This window comes from Alligator mississippiensis, chromosome 2, assembly GCF_030867095.1.
Source record: "Alligator mississippiensis isolate rAllMis1 chromosome 2, rAllMis1, whole genome shotgun sequence".
NCBI lineage: Eukaryota > Metazoa > Chordata > Crocodylia > Alligatoridae > Alligator > Alligator mississippiensis.
This window is the reverse complement of record NC_081825.1, coordinates 1,151,481-1,171,693: the sequence shown is the minus strand read 5'-3', so window position 1 is coordinate 1,171,693 and position 20,213 is coordinate 1,151,481. Positions and strand designations below refer to the sequence as shown.

Genomic DNA, 20,213 nt, shown 5'->3' with positions numbered 1-20,213 from the left:
CCACGGAGACCAGCCCCGGCCGGCTCCGCTCGGCACCTCCTCGGCCGCCGCAGACGCACGAGGCAGGGAGTGCCGCTCCTTCCCCGCGCGCCGCCTCGTTCAGACGCGACAGCACGATACGGCGGCGCGTCCCTGGGACCCTCCACCGCGGATGCCGGCAGAGAGCAGAGACAGGCTTACGGCCCAGGCTTTTATTGCTCACCTACAAGCACAAGAAGAAAGGCTGGTCGCCGTGCCCGTCTCGCTGCCACAGCGCTGTAATAGAGATTCCCCTCTCCGAGCTCGGGACACGCAGGATGGTGGCACGCAGACTGGCGGCACGGCATCTCCAACGTGCTGGGCTCTCCGAAATCCCCCGCTCAGTCGACACCCAACGTTTCTGTGCGGCGCGTTGTATTCAAGATGCGCTGACTGCCTTCGCTGCCATGTCTTAAACCAGCTTCCTTGGGGCCCGGGTGAGGCCCCCGGTTCCGGCAGGGGTGACTTCTTGTCTCTTCCCCCCACGTCTGGGGACGCGTGCAAGCAGGGGCTCGAGGGCAATTCTGTTGTGTTGTCACACCGTCGGTGTTGGTGCAGGGGGGCCTGGCTCTGCGGAGCTGCGTGCCCGCGGTTTGGGGATCCTGGGCTGCTAGCTGACTACGTGCAATTCAGTTCTTACCGCAAAGCAGAACAGCGGCTGTTACTCTTAAGTGCTACTAGTGATGCCCAAAAGCACTTATCTGAACTTGTCTTAACCTATTGAGCAAGCTTGCTTTACAGATGCTTATTCTACGGTCCCAGGCTGCTGCGTGTGGCTTCCCTGGGAGAACAGTGGCCTACCCCAGGGCCGCCTTACAGATCCAGTGGTGCTGCAGGGCGCAGTTGGCATCATTCCATGTTTCATAACGTGGTTTGCTCAGGTGAACACAGTCTTCTGTCCCTCCAACTCCCTGATCCCAGTTGTCCGGCTGGCTTTCTGACCAAAACCTAGGGAAAAAAGGACATTTCCTGCTGACTAGCCAGTGTAGGTGCCCCTGACCAGGGGTTATTAGGCTCTGTTCTTCTATAGGCAAAGGCCGCTGCAGACTCCTAGGGCCAGCTTCTGTTTCCCGTTTTAGGTGTGCTTCTGTGCCACCCGGTTCATGTCCTGAAAATCTGTACATGCATCTAGTACAGGGGTGGGCAATTATTTGGGGCAGAGGGCCGCTTACTGAGCTTTGGGAAGCCATCAAGGGCTGCATGACAGGCAGCCCAGCACAGATAAATATTAATTTTCTAAATTTTGTAGGGGCCCCACAGCTGGGATAGAATGGCCTGGCCCGCCGCATTCTCCCCACCCCGATCTACTGTGTAAGACCATGTCACCCTTCAGTCTCCAAAAAGCAGTGAGGAGTAACAGGACCCACCCACCGTTTGCATTACCGGTTTTCCAGGGATTGAAACGGGAGAAGGAAACGGTACCTGGGTGCCCAAGCCCACTTGCACACCCAAGAGGTAGAATAGGATGTGGTGTCTAGTGCCCTCCCCTCCCCAGCTATGTCGGGGCAGCCTAGGACACCCTTCCGCTCCCCTGTGCCTGCAGCTCTGAGAGCCTCCTGTGCTGCCTCCTCCTCACCACGGTCACTAGGGCTTCTCTGCATCCTGGAACCATAAGCTCTGTCCTCCCACATCAGCCAGCAGACAATGCAGGTGGGGTGTCACCCTAGCACTCTCCTTCACACCTGCACCCCAGAGCCTGGCTTGGAAAGCCCCAGGTGCCCCCTTTGCATTGTGGTGTGGATGCTTAAGGGTCGGGAGTGGGTAGCCAGGGCTCATTTTCTCATCAGCAAGGCTGAGTGCTGTGCTGCCATGCTGCAGACGTGCCCCGTGTGCTCCTCCTCCTCCTTCCCCCATCCCGCAGGGGCACAAACCTCCCCTACCAGGACCTTTCCCTTTCCCCATTGCCAGGGGAGTCCTGGGCCTCACTTCTCCTTGTCCACACCTCCACCATCTCAAGGCCTACTTGCACAACCCCTTGTCCCCTGTCCTCCAGCTCCAACCGTTACTGAGTGAGGAGCTAGGGCCATGTCACGCTGGAGCCCATTCATCTTTGCAAAACTGGTCTCTAGAGCAGCGCAGAGGTCCTGGAAGCCTGCGATGGGGAACACTTCAAGAAACACAAAGACGCCACGGAGGGACGCCAGCAGAACAACCAAAGGGATCAGAGGTCTAGAAAACCTGACCTGTGAGGAAAGGCTGGCAGAACTGGGTGGGAGCTTAGGGAGACCTTTCCAGCTCTGAGGGCATTCAGCACAAAAGCAGGTCCTTGGAGAGGGGGGAAATCTCTGTCTGGGGAAGTCGGTCAGACAGACCCAAGCAGACCTGGACAAACCCAAGCAGACAAGCAGACCTGGACAGGTTGGACAAGTGGGCAGAAAACAACAGGATGCAGTTCAACAAGGAGAAATGCAAAGTGCTGCACCTAGGGAGGAAAAATGTCCAGCACACCTACAGCCTAGGGAATGACCTGCTGGGTGGCACAGAGGTGGAAAGGGATCTTGGAGTCCTAGTGGACTCCAAGATGAACATGAGTCAGCAGTGTGACGAAGCCATCAGAAAAGCTAACGGCACTTTATCGTGCATCAGCAGATGCATGACGAATAGGTCCAGGGAGGTGATACTTCCCCTCTATCGGGCGCTGGTCAGACCGCAGTTGGAGTACTGCGCGCAATTCTGGGCGCCGCACTTCAAGAGGGATGCGGATAACCTGGAGAGGGTCCAGAGAAGGGCCACTGGTATGCTTAAGGGCCTGCAGACCAAGCCCTACGAGGAGAGACTAGAGAAACTGGACCTTTTCAGCCTCCGCAAGAGAAGGTTGAGAGGCGACCTTGTGGCTGCCTATAAGTTCATCACGGGGGCACAGAAGGGAATTGGTGAGTATTTATTCACCAAGGCGCCCCCGGGGGTTACAAGAAACAATGGCCACAAGCTAGCAGAGAGCAGATTTACATTGGACATTAGGAAGAACTTCTTCACAGTTCGAGTGGCCAAGGTCTGGAACGGGCTCCCAAGGGAGGTGGTGCTCTCCCCTTCCCTGGGGGTCTTCAAGAGGAGGTTAGATGAGTATCTAGCTGGGGTCATCTAGACCCAGCACTCTTTTCTGCTTATGCATGGGATCAGACTCGATGATCTATTGAGGTCCCTTCTGACCCCAACATCTATGAATCTATGAAACCCTGGTCTTGGACGTTGCAAACTGGGAGGCCCTGCCTGGAGCAGGGACATGAACTAGAGGTCTCCTGAGGGCTCTTCCAGCCCAAGATTATGCTCTGAAGCCAGCAGAAATTTCCAAGAGGCTCCACCCAGGCCAGAGTGTCCCAGTGCCGTTACCCCTCCGTGTACTTGGAGCCGTCCACCCAGCGCCAGGAGCCTTCTGCCTCACGGTCGCTCAGCCCGATCCAGTGATATGCGCCTCTGAGTTCCGTGGCAAGATACTCCTACCAGACACAAATAGCAGCATTAGTGTGACCCTGGCTACAGGGCAGCAATGTCCTCACTGCCGTGGGGGAGAAGGGCTTGGCAGGGAGGCTGTTGTGCTGCGGTCGGGGAAGTCCCTGAGACATCCCTGCACTCACCTGCTCTTCCCGGGAGAGGACGGAGCTCAGGTGCGAGTTCTGGGACACGCAAAACTGCTCAGCCTCCTCCCAGGAACTTTTCTCCTTTGAGAAGTAGTAGAGGTTCCCTCCGTGATGTCTCCAGCCTTGGGTAACCCTGGTCAGGAGGTAGCCTACAGATTCAGGTCAGGAGCATGAGGCAGAGTCACAGTGCAAAGGTGCTACAACGAGGGTCCTGAGGTGAACAGCAACCCCCGGATTTCCACCTGGACCCTGGATGCAGCTTGCCGTGAGCCCCCAATTTGGGTGTACGGCACCCAGAGTGGCAGGGCCTTGCCTGCAGCTTGATGGGTCCCAAAGTGATGCCATTTTCACTTGAATAACCCTGCGGGGACAAGGCCTGGGATAACCAGAAAGGGGATCTGCCTGAGCTTGGTGATGCTGGCAGGCTAATTAGCTGTGTGGAGAGGCTGGAGGTAATGAGGCAGGGCAGAGCATTATGTGAATGTGCCAATGCTTCCACTTTAGGAGGAAGCCCCAGCAGCTGACGCTTCCCAAGCCACATCCTGCTCCTGTGCCCACAGCCACGAGCCAATGGGACGTTTGGCAGTTTGCCCAAAGAGGATGAATTCTTCCCAGTTAGGACAAATGTCCTGCGTCAGGGGCTCTGCTGGGGCTTAAGCCCCGCTCAGTGTAGGACAGTCCTGGGAACTTTGCTGAGCTCGATCTCTTCACCGTGGGCCTGGCTCAGGGGTGGGGGAGCTCTTCTCACTCACTTCAACCCTTGCCCTAGCAGACCTGAGTGCAGCGCTTGCCTCTGGTACTCACGGTATTGCTCCTGGAGCACAGCGCAGGGCGAGACGATCTCCTCCCACAGGCCCCGTAATGGCTGAATTTCACCCACCAGCTGCTGGCCTAGAATGGATGGAAAGGCTTCACAGGAGGCAGCCCCATGGTGTGAGCCCGAGCAGGTCATGCAAAGTGATGCCCGAACCAGGACAGGACGTGTGTGACAGATGCTGTTCCTGGCCCTGCCATCTGGCCTCACTGTGCCCCCCAGCAGGGTCTCTACCCTCCCACCCCACCACACCGAATGCCAACACTGCCAACAAGAGGCAAGGGCTGGGAGCAGCCTCTCGTATTGGGCCCACTGAACAGTTGTAAGTGGGGTTGGACAAGCATCACCTGCCCTTCCTCAGCCTCAGGTAGTGGCTGCTTCTTCCCAGAGTAGAAAGGAGACCCAAAGAAAGCACATGATGCTCAAACCTGGCTCAACACTTGTTCCAGCTAATCAGTGGGTCGAAGAACAGGGCTCATGCCAGATCCCTGCCTCCTGTACATGTCATGGACCATCATGGCTGAGCAAATGCTCCAACCCTACTGCCACCAGCAGCATAAGATGAGTAAACAGAAGGGCAGGGGCCGGCGGCAAGCAGGGGTAAAATAAATTAAAGATTGAAAAGGCTGGGACTCTTCCACTGGAAAGGAGAAGGCTGAGGATAGGATCGAGGTCTGTAAAATGCTGACGGGTGTGAACGAAGGGAACAGGGGCCTCGTGTTCACCACCTCTCAGAACCAGGGGGCACACACTGAAATGAGCAGGTGATGGGTGTAAAACTAGCAAGAGACGGGACTTTTTGATGCAACGTGCAGTGGTTGTGTGTAGTTGTTTGCCCCAGGAGGGGTGGGGGCAGAGAGCAGAGCCAGGGGCAGCAAGGGGCTGGACACATGGCTGGAGGATGGATCTGCTCGTGGCTGTGGCACTGAACAGGTGGAGTCGTTTCCTCTGGCATGTCTCACCCAGTGCTGGGGGGCGTCAGGGAGGGTGTTGAAGAGGGGCTGGAGCACGTTCAGTGCTCTCCCTCTGCAGCACCCACCCCTGCCGCTGTTGGCAACAGGATACAGGGAGAGGGACCATTGGTCTGACCCAGTCTGTCCTGTGCTGCTGCTCACCCGTCTGCTCCAGGACAGAAACCTTCACAGTGCTCTTTTGCTTCCAGAAGTCCCGGATTCCCTGAACCGCTTCGGCCACTCGGCGCTTCTCCCGCCGCTCCTGGAAATCTAGGGGTGATCACAGACATCATAGAGAGGTCGAGGTTGGAAGAGACCTGCAGGGTCACATCTACTCCAAGCCCTGCCTGAGCCAGGATCAGCCCTGTCCAAACCAGCCCAGACAAACCATCATCTAAGGCTACCATGAAACCAGACACAGCACCAGACATCACACCCAAACCTGCCACAGGGAAAGCAGGGGGGCTGTGGTGGCCAATGTCCTGCTGCTGTACCGGCTCTTAAAATAAGATCAAGAAATCCCAGGCAGAGGCCGTGCCCCCACTACTGAGGAAGATGAACCCCTTCTCGAGCCTTGGGAAACCCTGGTCAGGAGAGTGCCTACAGATTCGGGTCAGGAGCATCAGGCAGAGTCACAGAGCAAAGGTGCTACAACGAGGGTCCTGAGGTGAACAGCAACCCCCGGATTTCCACCTGGACCCTGGATGCAGCTTGCTGTGAGCCCCCAATTGGGGTGTACGGTGCCCAGAGTGGCAGGGCCCTGCCTGCAGCTTGATGGGTCCCAAGGTGATGCCCCTTGCACTTGAATAACCCTGCAGGGACAAGGGCTGGGATAACTGGTAAGGAATCTGCCTGAGTGTGGTGATGGTGGCAGGCTAATTAGCTCTGTGGAGAGGCTGGAGGTAATTAGGCAGGGCAGAGCATTATGTGAATGTGCCAATGCTTCCACTTTAGGAGGAAGCCCCAGCAGCTGACGCTTCCCAAGCCACATCCTGCTCCTGTGCCCACAGCCACGAGCCAATGGGACGTTTGGCAGTTTGCCCAAAGAGGATGAATTCTTCCCAGTTAGGACAAATGTCCTGCGTCAGGGGCTCTGCTGGGGCTTAAGCCCCACTCAGTGTAGGACAGTCCTGGGAACTTTGCTGAGCTCGATCTCTTTACCGTGGGCCTGGCTCAGGGGTGGGGGAGCTCTTCCCCTTCTCTTCAGCCCTTGCCCTAGCAGACCTGAGTGCAGCGCTTGCCTCTGGTACTCACGGTATTGCTCCTGGAGCACAGCGCAGGGCGAGATGATCTCCTCCCACAGGCCCCGTAATGGCTGAATTTCACCCACCAGCTGCTGGCCTGGAAAGGATGGAAAGGCTTCACAGGAGGCAGCCCCATGGTGTGAGCCCGAGCAGGTCACACGAGGTGATGCCCAAAGCAGGACAGGACGTGTGTGACAGATGGTGTTCCTGGCCCTGCCATCTGACCCCACCGTGCCTCCCAGTAGGGCTGGGAGCAGCCTCTCTTATCCAACCCACTGAACAGTTGGAAGGTGGGGTTGGACAAGCATCACCTGCCCTTCCTCAGCCTCTGGTAGTGGCCACTTCCTCCCAGAGTGGAAAGGAGACCCAAAGGAGACACATGATGCTCCAAAGCTGGCTCAACACTTGTTCCAGCTAATCAGTGGGTCGAAGAACAGGGCTCACGCCAAATCCCTGCCTCCTGTACATGTCATGGACCAACATGGCTGAGCAAATGCTCCAACCCTACTGTCACCAGCAGCATAAGATGAGTAAACAGAAGGGCAGGGGCCGGCGGCAGGCAAGGGGTAAAACAAATTGAAGACTGAAAAGGCCAGGACACTTCAACTGGAAAGGAGAAGGCTGAGGTGGGATAGGATCGAGGTCTACAAAATGTTGACGGGCGTGAACGAAGGGAAGAGGGGCCTGTTGTTCACCAGCTCTCAGAACCGGGGGCACACTGAAATGAGCAGGTGATGGGTGTAAAACTAGCAAGAGACAGCACTTTTTGATGCAACGTGCAGTGGTTGTGTGTAGTTGTTTGCCCCAGGAGGGGTGGGGGCAGGGAGCAGAGCCAGGGGCAGCAAGGGGCTGGACACATGGCTGGAGGATGGATCTGCTCGTGGCTGTGGCACAGAATGGGTGGAGACATTTCCTCTGGCATGTCTCACCCAGTGCTGGGGGGCGTCAGGGAGGGTGTTGAAGAGGGGATGGAGCATGTTCAGTGCTCTCCCTCTGCAGCATCCTCCCCTGCCGCTGTTGGCAACAGGATACAGGAAGAGGGACCATTGGTCTGACCCAGTCTGTCCTGTGCTGCTGCTCACCCGTCTGCTCCAGGACAGACACGTTCACAGTGCTGTTTTCCTTCCAGAAGTCTCGGATTCTCTGAACCGCTTCGGCCACTCGGTGCTTCTCCTGCTGCTCCTGGAAATCTAGGGAGGACGTCAGGGCAGGCTCGGTTAGGTAGAGGGAAAGGGTTCTCATTTGTGCAGGGGAGAATGAAGAGCCCGTGCCTGCCTAGTGAGAGCACCGGTGAAGAGGGGCCTGTTGTTCACCAACTCCCAGAACTGGGGGCACAGTGACATGAGCAGGTGATGGGTGTAAAACTAGCAAGAGACAGGACTTTTTGATGCAACGTGCAGTGGTTGTGTGTAGTTGTTTGCCCCAGGAGGGGTGGGGGCAGAGAGCAGAGCCAGGGGCAGCAAGGGGCTGGACACATGGCTGGAGGATGGATCTGCTCGTGGCTGTGGCACAGAATGGGTGGAGACGTTTCCTCTGGCATGTCTCACCCAGTGCTGGGGGGCATCAGGGAGGGTGTTGAAGAGGGGATGGAGCATGTTCAGTGCTCTCCCTCTGCAGCACCCACCCCTGCTGCTGTTTGCAACAGGATACAGGGAGAGGGACCATCGGTCTGACCCAGTCTGTCCCGTGCTGCTGCTCACCCGTCTGCTCCGGGACAGACATGTTCACAGTGCTGTTTTCCTTCCAGAAGTCTCGGAGTTCCTGAACTGCTTTGGCCACTCGGCGCTTCTCCTGCCGCTCCTGGAAATCTAGGGAGGACGTCAGAGCAGGCTAAGTTAGGGAGAGGGGAAGGGTTGTCGTTTGTCCAGAGGAGAACGAAGAGCCCTTGCCTGCCTAATGAGAGCACTGGTGAGGCTGTGTATGGCGATGGGCTTTAGAGCCAGTGCTGCTGCAGTTTTGTTTATGCACGAGTCAGTTGAACTAGCTTAGAGACTGGGAAGACCGTTTCCTCCTGGATCCCCATTAATTGGTTGCCAGGGGCCCCACAACAACTCACCTACAACCCACACAGTCCAGGACCATCTACTACAGCTACGTGCTCACAGAGCCAGTGCATCCGTACAGCTTCACCCATTGTCAGCTACTTCTACAGGGTGCTGCAGGGCCGACTTCTTCAGGGACAGGGGGACATGGAACAGTTTATGTCCCGAATACAAAGAAGCAGAGACTTTGAAGACATCTCTGTTTCTCTGGGCCACATGGCAGCTTTGCAAAAGAATGAGTTCCTCTTACTAAGGACACTAATCCCATCCCACAGACTCAGCCGTACATGTGTTGCATACCATGGCTCCACGTATGAGTGCAAAGGATTGGGTGCATGTAGTGGGCCAGTAGGGGACGCTCCTGCACTGAGCCATTCACCACACTGCGCCCAAATACCTACCGAGTGCCTCCCCCAGGGCACCTCACATCTGGCCACCCCACTTCCTGGAGCACATCTGCAAGCCTGGGGTAACCGCTGCCGCCACCCAGGGGCCTGATCTTTATTTGGGCCCTGTGCCCTCTGGGCTACACAGGCCTTGTAGACCTCGAGGGTGCTTGACCCACTGCGAGAACTTGGGGTGCTTCCTTAAGCCTGAAGCACAGACAGGCTGGGACAGCATTCCTCCACAGTGAGGACCTCAGCTTTGACTGCACGGCTAGACTAGGATGCTGGGAGCACAGAATGAGCAGAAGCCTTTTTCTATCCTCTGTGTCTTTCTCCTCTGAACCAGGCATCTCCTACTGAGAACATTTCCATCTACAGTATTTATGGAGCCCACAAAGGCATCACCAAACACCGCAGCGATCACGTCTGTTCAGGACGGGGGGAAGTGTTGAGTTATGGAGGAGACTGGAGGAGATGTAGCAAGGTGAGATGCCCAGCGATTATGACCAGAAAAGACCCACTGAATGCACCTCATGTAACAAGGGGCTGGGCAGTGGTAATTATGGGGTTTCCTGGGGGTTGATTGCTCCAGCTTGTGCCCAGTTGCTCATTTTATATATCTAGGTTTTCTGCATTTACTGACATCCAGTGAATTCATTTTGTGTCACAAAGGTTCACATGAAAGGTGTGTTTGTGATTGGTGCTAGGCTTACACATGGCCGTGACTCCACCAAGAGAAGCCACGAGGAGGAGGCTCAGCAGCAGGAGGAGAGTGTAGAGGACACGGGATCTCTTTGGAGAGGACTCAGGAAGGTTTCCTGGAAGAAGAAGAAGAAACATCTCCAGGTAGAGTCACACGATCAGTGTCCCCAGCACAGTCTCCAGTTGTGGTTCCTGGCCACACTGCTGGAATGAGTCAGGCCCTTGGAAGCGAGCACACACGCATACCACACACCTACACCTGCCCCTGCTTTGCCTCCAGCAGGGGACTGAAAGGTCTCCTGGGTGCTCCTGCAGGAGCCTCGCAGGCTGTGTTGTTCCCTTCTAGCGCCGGAGCTGCAGCCCGCCTAGGGAGCTGCTGGCCCGTGCTCTCCTTCTCCAACTCTCCCCCCGCCCGTGTTCTGGCGGGGCTTTTAAACTTACCTGTGGAGGCCGGTACAGCCGCTGGGATTGTTCCAGCTGTTTCCCACGGCAGAAACATCTGATTAAACAACCGGCATAATGCTAGTTCATGCAACTGCGGCTGTGGCCGCGGCTCCTGCTCCAGCTGCCTTGCAGGAGATGAGTTACCCTCGCCGGAGGTCTGCTCCCGGGGTATGGGGCCCGTGGGGTCTACTCTCTCCCCTTCGGGAGCCTGTGGTGGCACCTTGCCACCATAGAAAATAATCAAAGAACACATTTGTGCAGGCCCAGCAGGGGAAACGATGCTGAGGGGAAACCAGCACGGGTTTGTCACAGGTAGATCTTGCCTGACAAACCTTGTAGCCTTCTATGACCAGGTCACGCACTGCCTGGACATGGGAGCCGAGGCTGATGTCATCTTCCTGGACTTTAGGGAGGCCTTTGAAACAGTTTCGCACCCTATCCTCATTGGGAAGCTAGCAGAGTGCACGACTACACGGTCGGGTGGGTGGCCAACTGGCTTAGGGACCGCACCCAGAGAGTGGTGGTGGATGGTTCCTTCTCGGCCTGGCGGGAGGTGGGCAGTGGGGTCCCTCAGGGTTCGGTCCTGGACAGATATTATTCAATATCTTCATCAGCGATTTGGACGAGGGCGTGGAGAGCACCCTCTCCAAGGTCACTGATGATACCAAGTTATGGGGCAAAGGTAGTACAGCAGAGGGCAGGGAGCAGATTCAGGCTGACCTGGACAGGTTGGATCAATGGGCAGAGAGAAATAGGATGCCATTTAATAAAGATAAATGTAAGGTACTCCACCTGGGAAGGAGGAACCCCCCGCACACCGACAGGTTGGGGAGTGTCCTTCTCAGCAGCTTGGAGGCAGAGACGGATCTTGGAGTCATAATTGACTCCAAGAGGAACATGAGCTGGCAGTGTAACGAGGCCATCAACAAAGCCAATCGCACCTTGTCGTGCATTAGCAGGTGCACGAGTAATAGATCAAGGGAGGTGATGCTCCCCCTCTATGCGACACTGGTCAGACCGCAGTTGGAGTAGCGTGTCCAGTTCTGGGCCCCGCACTTCAAGAGGGACGCGGGGAATCTGGAGAGGGTCCAGAGGAGGCCACTCGCATGATCGTTGGCCTTTGTGATAGACCCTATGGGGAGAGGTTGATAGAGCTGAATCTCTTCAGCCTTCACAAGAGACGGCTGAGGGGAGATCTTGTGGCCACCTATAGATTTATTAGGGGAGGTCAATGGTTAATAGGGGAAGCGCTGTTTAATAAGGCGCCCCAGGAAGTGACTAGGAATAATGGGTGTAAAGTAGTTGAGGGTGGATTTAGGTTAGATATTAGGAAGAAATTTGTCATAGTAAGGGTGGCCAGGATCTGGAATGGGCTTCCAAGAGAGGTGGTGCTATCACCTAGCTTGGTGGTCTTCAAGAGGAGGCTAAATAGTCACCTGGCTGGGGTCATCTGACCTCGGTCCTCTTTCCTGCCAGGGGCAGGGGGTTGAACATGATGATTCATTGTGGTCCCTTCCGACTCGACAATCTATGAATCTCTTCCCCAGACGGTGCCTAGCACCAGATGGAGATCATTCTCAGAAGCAAAACTGTTTCCTGTTTGGTGGTTTGGCAGGGAGGGTGAAGTGCCCCGGCGCTGAGCAGACACAAGCCTACAGAGCTAACCCATGGGAAACAGTGAGCACAAGGCTCGCCCTTAATGCCCCCTCCCAGGACCCCGCTGGAAACGCACATGGGGAGGGACCGTGGCACTCCTGGGACCGGGTCTGCCAGGATGAATGGCAGTACTCGGTGCTGGACGCCTCCCTTTGCTGTCCTAGCACCATCTGCAGCCTGCAACATTTGGTTTTTAGCATGATTTGCAACCGGCAGCAAAAGGCTAAAGGAGTCGGGCACAGTAAGCCCCCCCCCGGCCCCAGTCTGAGAGCGCCTTTTTGTTCTTAACCTGATTTGTGCTCCCCACCATCCCATGGGAGACCAGGCGAGGGACTGACTGCGCACTGCCTGGGTGCCGCACGGCTCATGTGCGTTGCACAGTGGCGTAGTGCCCTGTCCCCGAGACGCTGCTGCTCACAAGCAAGAAGCCTTTAGGAAGAAGAAGCCACGAAGAGAACAGGAGTCTTACCCTTGTCGCCAGACTGGCGAGGAGCGTCTGACATGATCATGTTCTCATACACAGGCTCTTCTGCTGCTGCTTTCATCGTGGACGAAGAACCCAGCCGCCATCTCCTCCCAACTGCTCGGTGAGAGTATCCTTCACGCACAAAAATGTAGGAACTGAGCACTGCAAACGAGAAGTGACCACTGCATATCCTCTGACCAAGTGAAACGAAAGGCTTCTGACCACCAAGTAAAAAGTGCTTCCACCAAGTGAGACAGAGAAAACAAGCCCCGCACCACACCCAGCTGCAGGCCCCTGGCAGCACCAACATTAAGTGTTATCCACACTCACTGCCTGTGACAGGAGCAGGGCGGAGGTGTTATTGCCTCACAGGGTCAGGGGGCTGGGGCAGCTGCAGGCAATGCTCAGCTCAGGCTGTGTCGCCAGGGGAAGGGATGTGGGGTCTGGTTGCGAGTGGCCCAGGCTGGATGGAGATCAGGGGTTTCTGTGCCCAGCCCCAGGAGAGGAAGGCCAGGCTGAGCCTGGAGGGGAGAGGCCATGGGAAAGGGAGAGAGGGCAGCCCAGGCCATGGGGCAGAGATGCCCGATGACCCGGCTCCCCCCTTGCTGCAGCCCCGCACGGCTGGCGCCCCGCAGGGCAGGGAGTCTGAGCCGGGGAAGGGCACAGGAACCAGGACGGACCCGGGGCAGGACACGGCCGAGGCAGCGCCATGGGCAGATCTGGACTTGGGCACTGGGGCTGGTGCTAGGTGCTGCGGATGGATGTTCTCCACCCCAGGGCAGGGCAGTGTCTCGGTGTCCACTTCATATAGCCCTCGCCTCCATGCAGGAAGCCGAGGTGACCTTCCCGGGTCCTGCTGGGATGGAGACCAGACTAGATCGTCATCTCCTCCTGGTGCTGTGTCCCTCGTCTGCACGTGCTGGTTACTGGGGACTGTGAGACTGCCCGGGGGCTCAGGATCGAAGGGCTACTGAAAGTCAGGCTGGAAGGGCCCTCACACAGTCGTCTAGTTCAGCCCCAGCTCCAGGCAGGACCAGCCCTCACTACACCACCCCAGCCACGTCTGTGCGACCTGCTCCTGGGACCTGCCAGGGATGGATCCTCCCCACGTCTCTCGGGGCCTGTTCCCGTGCTCGGCCCCGCTCGGCGTCACGGTGTTCCTGCTCCGCTCCAGCCTCCGCTTGCCCTGCTGCAGCTCGGGAACCATTGCTCCCATCTGGTCCCCTGTGTCACTGTGCCACTGTGGGCAGTGGGGTCCTGCAGGGTTCGGTTCTCAGACCGATATTATTCACTATCTTCATCAGCGATTTGGACAAGGGCGTGGAGAGCACCCTCTCCAAGTTCGCTGATGACACCAAGTTATGAGGCAAAGCTAGTACACCGGAGGGCAGGGAACAGATTCAGGCTGACCTGGACAGGTTGGATCAATGGGCAGAGAGAAATAGGATGCCATTTAATAAAGATAAATGTAAGGTACTCCACCTGGGAAGGAGGAACCCCCAGCACACCTATAGGTTAGGAAGTGTCCTTCTCAGCAGCTCGGAGGCAGAGACGGATCTTGGAGTCATAACTGACTCCAAGAGGAACGTGAGCCGGCAGTGTAACGAGGCCATCAACAAGGCCAATCGCACCTTGCCGTGCATTAGCAGGTGCATGACTAACAGATCAAAGGAGGTGATGCTCCCCCTCTATGCGGCACTGGTCAGGCCGCAGTTGGAGTAGTGTGTCCAGTTTTGGGCATTGCACTTCAAGAGGGATGTGGGGAATCTCGAGGGTCCAGAGGAGGCCGCTCGCATGTTTAATGGCCTTTGTGATAGACTCTACAGGGGGAGGTTGGGAGAGCTGAATCTCTTTAGCTTTCACAAGAGACGGCTGAGGGGAGATCTTGTGGCCACCTATAAATTTATTAGGGGAGGTCAACGGGGAATAGATGATGCGCTGTTTACCAGGGCACCCCAGGGAGTGACTACAGGTAATGGGTGTAAACTAGTTGAGGGTGGATTTAGGTTAGATATTAGGAAGACATTTTTCACAGTAAGGGTGGCCGGGATCTGGAATGGGCTTCCAAGAGAGATGGTGCTATCACCTAGCTTGGAGGTCTTCAAGAGGAGGCTAGATAGTCACCTGGCTGGGGTCATCTGACCTCGGTCCTCTTTCCTGCCAGGGGCAGGGGGTCGGACACGATGATCCATTGTTGTCCCTTCCGACTCTACAATCGATGAATCTATGAATCTATTAATCTCTTCCCCAGACGGGTGCATGGGGCCAGATACAGGTCACTCTCACAAGCAAAACTGTTTCCTGTTTGGTGGTTTGGCAGGGAGGGTGAAGTGCCCAGGAGCTGAGCAGACACAAGCCTACAGAGCTAACCCATGGGAAACAGTGAGCACAAGGCTCGGCCTTCATGTCCCCTCCCAGGACCCCACTGGAAACATGCATGTGGAGGGACTGTGGCACTCCTGGGACCGGGTCTGCCAGGATGAATGGAAGTACGCAGTGCTGGACGCCTCCCTTTGCGGTCCTAGCACCATCTGCAGCCTGCAACATTTGGTTTCTAGCATCATTTGCAACCGGCAGCAGAAGACTAAAGGGATCGGGCACAGTAAGTGTGCTCACCCAGCTCCAGTCTGTGGGAGCCTTTTTGCTCTTAATCTGATTTGTGCTCCCCACCATCCCATGGGAGACCGGGCGAGGGTCTGACTGCGCACTGCCTGGGTGCCGCACGGCTCCCGTGTGTTGCACAGCGGCGTAGTGCCCTGTCCCCGAGACACTGCTGCTCACAAGCAAGAAGCCTTTAGGAAGAAGAAGCCTCGAAGAGAACAGGAGAGTCTTACCCATCTCGCCAGACTGGCGAGGAGCATCTGACATGATCATGGTCTCATACACAGGCTCTTCTGCTGCTGCTTTCATCGTGCACGGAGAACCCAGCCGCCGTCTCCTCCCAACTGCTCGGTGAGAGTATCCTTCGTGCACAAAAATGTAGGGACTGAGCACTGCAAATCCTCTGACCAAGTGAAACCAAAGGCTTCTGACCACCAAGAAAAAAGTGCTACATCCGTCAAGTGAGATCTGAGCAAGTCACACACCACATCCAGCTGCACTCCCCGACAGCACCAACATTACATGTTAACCACACTCGCTGCCTGTGACACGAGTCGGGTGGAGGTGTTATAGCCTCACAGGGTGCCGGTTCCCTTCAGGGGGCTGGGGCAGCTGCAGGCAATGCTCAGCTCAGCCTGTGTCGCCAGGGGAAGGGATGTGGGGTCTGGTTGCAAGTGACCCAGGCTGGATGGAGATCAGGGGTTTCTGTGCCCAGTCCCAGGACAGGAAGGGCAGGCTGAGCCTGGAGGGGAGAGGCCGTGCAAAAGGGAGAGAGAGCAGCCCAGGCCATGGGGCAGACAGCCCCGATGCCCAGGCTCCCCCCTTGCTGCAGCCCCGCACGGCTGGAGCCCCGCAGGGCAGGGAGTCTGTGCCGGGGAAGGGCACAGGAACCAGGACGGACCCGGGGCAGGGCACGGCCGAGGCAGCATCGTGGGCAGAGCTGGACTTGGGCACTGGGGCCGGTGCTAGGTGCTGCGGATGGATGTTCTCCACCCCGGGGCAGGGCAGTGTCTCGATGTCCCCTTCATATAGTAATGGGAAGGCCTCGCTGTGATTGGGGTCTGCAAGGCTGAATTTTCCCCTCAGACATGTTACCCACAGGGGCTTCCCCTTCCAGCTTCCACGCCCAGGCAAGAAATCCAGAAAGCCTCACAAACCACAACCTGTCATGCCGTGGCACCCCACGTCTCGCTTGAACGAGAGGTCACAGCTCTGCCAGCAGCCCTGACCTCCATGCTGGAAGCCGAGGTGGCCTTCCCCGGCCCTGCTGGGCCGCAGACTGGACTAGATCATCACCTCCTCCTGGCGCTCTGCCCCTTCGTCTGCACATGCTGGTTACTGGGGTCTGTGAGACTGCCCGGGGGCTCAGGATCGAAGGGCTATTGGAAGTCAGGCTGGAAGGGCCCTCACACGGTCGTCTAGTCTGGGACCTGCCAGGGATGGATCCTCCCCACGTCTCTCGGGGCCTGTTCCCGTGCTCAGCCCCGCTCGGCGTCACGGCGTTCCTGCTCCGCTCCAGCCTCCGCTCGCCCTGCTGCAGCTCGGGACCATTGCTCCCGTCCGGTCCCCTGTGCCCACAGAGAACAGCCCGTCTCCAGCCTCTCTGCATCGCCCTGCAGGGATCTGCAGACTATAATCAAATCCCCACTCAGTTTTCTTCTCTCCAGACTCAAAGCCCAGCTCTTCCAGCCCACCGTCTAAACACCACCTGCTTCACCTCCCCGCTCCAGGCTACCATCTGTTCTGCTGCACTTCATACCCACGGTTGCACGCCCGACCGTCTGGGAACCGCTGTGATGGGAGCATGAAGATTTCCAGGGTCTCTCCCAGATCCATTCGAATGGGCTCTGTCAGGCGTGAATGGCGCGGGCCGGCCAGGGCGGACGTGCCTTTGTGTCGGGAGTGCGGTTGGCCCCAGGATTCGGCCCAAACGCGCATGAGTCAGGGGAGACGCGGGCGCATGCGAGCGGCGCTGGCTGCAGCGGTGTGCTCGGTGCAGGCGGGTGCTGCGCGCTGCCTGCGGGCAGGGAAGGCCATGGCTGCAGCACTTGCAGGTCGGCCTTGGGCAGCGTGGCTGGTCCCTGGTGCAGTGCCAGGGCGGTGCGGGGTCGGGCACCCTCTTCTCCGTGCCCTGAGCCTCCGTGCAGGAAAGACGACAGAAACCAACTCTCTGTCCCCCGCTGTGCTCCCCCCATCCCTGGCTCTGGTGGCGGAGGAAGCTCAAAGTATTTCTGTTTGGCCTTTCCTTTCAGCTGTGGAGGGGGCACACTGGCGACGGGACCGGGAGCCCGAGTCTCCTCCGCACAGGGCAGAGCTGGGAGCCAGAGGAGGGCTGGAGGGAGGGAAACTGAGGCAGAGGAGGCAGCAGAGCTGGACCTGAGGGAAAAATCACCTCCCATGGACCAAAGAGGCGCACGGCAGGGGAGAGAAGGGAGGCACAAATAACCGTGTCCGACTTTGGACCGGCACTGGGAAGAAAAGCCGACAGCCTGAGGGGAGTTTGGGGGTTTGTCTGTCTGTGCACACACCCACAGGGGTGCCGCCTCAGCGGTGCTCCCGTGTTCAAAACGGCTGCCCTCCCCTCGCAGGCACGGCGCGATGGCTGCCGGCGGCCGTGGCACCGGTGTGCAGCCCCGGTTGAGGATGGGGGCGACCCCGCTTGTGGGGCCGGTGCCGTTCCTGAAGGCCCAGGACGGCCGACCCGCAGCCTGCAGGGCTGGAAATCAGCACCAGGCGCCTGCGGGACGGGGTCAGCCACGAGAGGAGGCAGCTGGGCTCGGCCTCGGCCTCCCGCCGGGTTCGGCTCTGGCGGGTTTCCCGTGGTGCCACCTGGGCTGTGCTGCGCTCACGCTGCCAGGTCACAGCCACAGAGACCAGCCGCCGCCCAGCTCCGGTCAGGACCTCCTCGGCAGATTTATGCCCAGTTCGTCCCAAATCAGTCTTCCTTTGTGTGGCTCCCTACTTGTGTGGCTCCCCACGGTGCGGGGTGGTGTGCGGTGCGGTGAGGGCAGAGGGAGCGGGGTGCAGGATGCACAAATCAAACCCCAAGTGTGGGCAGAGACCAAGTGCAAGGGTGGTGTTGGGAGGGTGAATAAAGTTTTTACAAGGAAAGGGCCTTTGCTTTGGGGGGAACAAAGAGGGGGAGCTGGGCTTGAGCAGTTCCCAATTGCCGTCTTTCAAATGGAAAACCTTCCCCCACCCCGCCTACCCTGGGCGCAGTATTGCTGCTTTTGCCGGGGGTGGGGGTGTTGGATTGGGTGCTCAGTTTTTGGGGTGCATTTTTCCTGGCAAAGCTACCCAAAGGGGTGCCTGCCCCTCACAAGTCTGGCTTGCCGGGATCCCTGGGAGCTGGCATGGGGGTACCCCAGGCATTGCACCTCCCATCCCCCCAATCCCGCAAGCACCTTGCAAAGCCACCCAAAGGGGCTGCCCCCGACAAGTCTTTTGGTGCCGTTTTTGTGCACTATTGCAGTGCTCTTTTTGGACAGAGTTTTGGCGCTCTTTTCCAGCCTGGCACCAGCATGTGTGGAGTAATGTTTACACCGAAACAAGGCGGGCAGGGGGCTTTTTCTGCCCCGCTCAAGGCCTATAAACCGTGGGAGCAGTTGTCGGGGTGCACGTACACTGTATTGATGAGAGCGGCTTGATGCGGATGGGAGCGGACGCACCCCAGAGGCAGAAGGACTCAACCCAGCGGAGAGAGCTGCCCCGGGGCACGGGAAGGAGGATGCAGCGTTTGAGAAGGGGGCACGCTGGAGTCGGGTGCAGTGCAGCGGTCGAGTGCAGGACGAGGGCTGCTTTGGGATGTGGAGTTGCAAGAGGACATGCAGTTCTGGGCACCGCACTTGAACGAGGACAGGGACGAGCTTGAGAGAGTCGAGAGAAAAGCCACCCAAAGGATCAGCGTCTTACACGGCAAGCCATACGAGGAAAGGCTGAGGGACCTGGGACTCTTCAGCTGGAGGAAAGGAAGGCCGAGCGGGCACCTGGTAGCAGCTTACCGCTACACTAGCGGGGTACATCCAGGCAACTGTTCACCAGGGCACCCGAGGGGAAAGCCAGGACAATGGCCACTAACACCTGGAAGACTGATTCAGGCTCAACATCAGGAAAACTCCTTCACAGGCACGGTGTCCCTACAACCTGTGAGTCTTCATCGCTGTCCTGGAAGATGACACAGAGTGAATCCTCAGCACGCTGGGCGATGACACCAAGATGGGGGTGGGGGGAGTAGGAGATATGCTGAAGCGTAGGGCTAGGAGTCAGAGTGAACTAGAAAAACTGGAGGATCGGGCAGCCCTGAGCCTGACCCGGTTGCTCCTGAGCTAAGTGCAGGATGATTTTGCCCTTGTTGAACCTTGAGATGCCTTTTGGCCCAGTCACCACTCTGCACTGTGGTGAAAAGGCAAGCACTGCTGGGATTTGAACGCAGGACCCCCTGTTTACAAGACAGGTGCTTTAACCAGCTAAGCCACAGTGCCCACACTGAAGGGTTTCCCCTCCCCCCCACTCCGGGGCAGGGCACTGCCTTGCGTTGCAAACGGAGAGAGCAGCGTTTCTCAAAGGCTTGGCGGTGGGCGCAGGCAGGTGGGGGTCGAGGCACGGTCTTCACCGCCGTGACCGGGACCCAGGGCCCGGGGCTCACATCCCTGTCTCCCGCCCCAGGGAGCCAACGTGACCGTCAGTCCGACCTGCAGCTGCACCCCCGCTCCCGCCAGGTCCCCGCTGTCTGCTCTGCCGCCGGCAGGTCTGTCCCCACCGGCCCCGGCACAAGACACGCGGCCCCGGTCCATGCGCCAAAGCCGGGGCAGCGTTTGCAGGAGTCCGCGCAGGCTCCCGCTGCTGCCACCGTGTCTGGCATCAGTCCGGGGGGCACGGTCCCGTGACGTGTGGAGGACCACGCACTGGCTCCAGCTTCACAGGAGCGTGTCGTCATCATCACACAAGTGTCGGTCTGTGAAACCTGGGTCCCAGACAAGTGCGGGGCACAAAGCGAGTGGACTGCAGCGACCCACGGCTTTGCAGAGACAGCTGCGTGGAGCGGGGAAAGGGCCGTTTGCCGCTGCCCTGCCTCCGGCCAGCCCAGCGGGGGCCGCGTCCGAGCCCTGCGCCAGCGACGGCGGTTCGAGTCCCGTGCGGAGGCTGCACGCAGCTCGGGGTGGTCGGACGTGTGTGGAGGGCGGTGCTCGCCCGGCCGTTCGGCTCGGCGCGGTGCGGTGCGGTGCGGTGCGGTGCGGTGCGGCGCGGAGCGGGGAGCCCTCCCGAGCCTCCAGGCCCGGCGGGAAGAGAAGCGCTCGCAGTGTCGGCAG

The 20,213-nt window shown here is 58.2% G+C and overlaps 1 protein-coding gene, 1 long non-coding RNA gene and 1 other non-coding gene across 4 annotated transcripts; 1 reads left to right on the top strand and 2 right to left on the bottom strand.

The window, feature by feature from the left end:
- Positions 1-217: 217 nt before the first annotated feature.
- Positions 218-15,223, bottom strand: LOC132243283 (C-type lectin domain family 4 member F-like). The gene is made up of 11 exons (XM_059721265.1): positions 15,138-15,223; positions 12,307-12,465; positions 9,749-9,853; positions 8,308-8,415; positions 7,690-7,797; positions 6,618-6,704; positions 5,526-5,633; positions 4,401-4,487; positions 3,594-3,745; positions 3,349-3,455; positions 218-966 (listed from the first exon to the last, which is right to left on the bottom strand). Exons 1-11 carry the CDS (start codon positions 15,211-15,213, stop codon positions 816-818), a joined length of 1,248 nt encoding a protein of 415 aa, XP_059577248.1. The 5' UTR covers positions 15,214-15,223; the 3' UTR covers positions 218-815.
- LOC132248257 (uncharacterized) lies at positions 811-12,551 on the top strand. Of its 2 annotated transcripts, XR_009459448.1 has the most exons (4): positions 811-899; positions 9,382-9,519; positions 9,743-9,881; positions 12,361-12,551. It is a non-coding gene; the product is annotated as an uncharacterized LOC132248257 (long non-coding RNA). The 2 variants fall into 2 exon arrangements; XR_009459447.1 differs by lacking the exon at positions 811-899 and having other exon boundaries at positions 8,409-9,519.
- A 4,088-nt stretch (positions 15,224-19,311) lies between the features above and the next one.
- On the bottom strand, positions 19,312-19,385 carry TRNAT-UGU (transfer RNA threonine (anticodon UGU)). Its single transcript has one exon. It is a non-coding gene; the product is annotated as a tRNA-Thr (tRNA).
- Between the last annotated feature and the right edge of the window lie 828 nt (positions 19,386-20,213).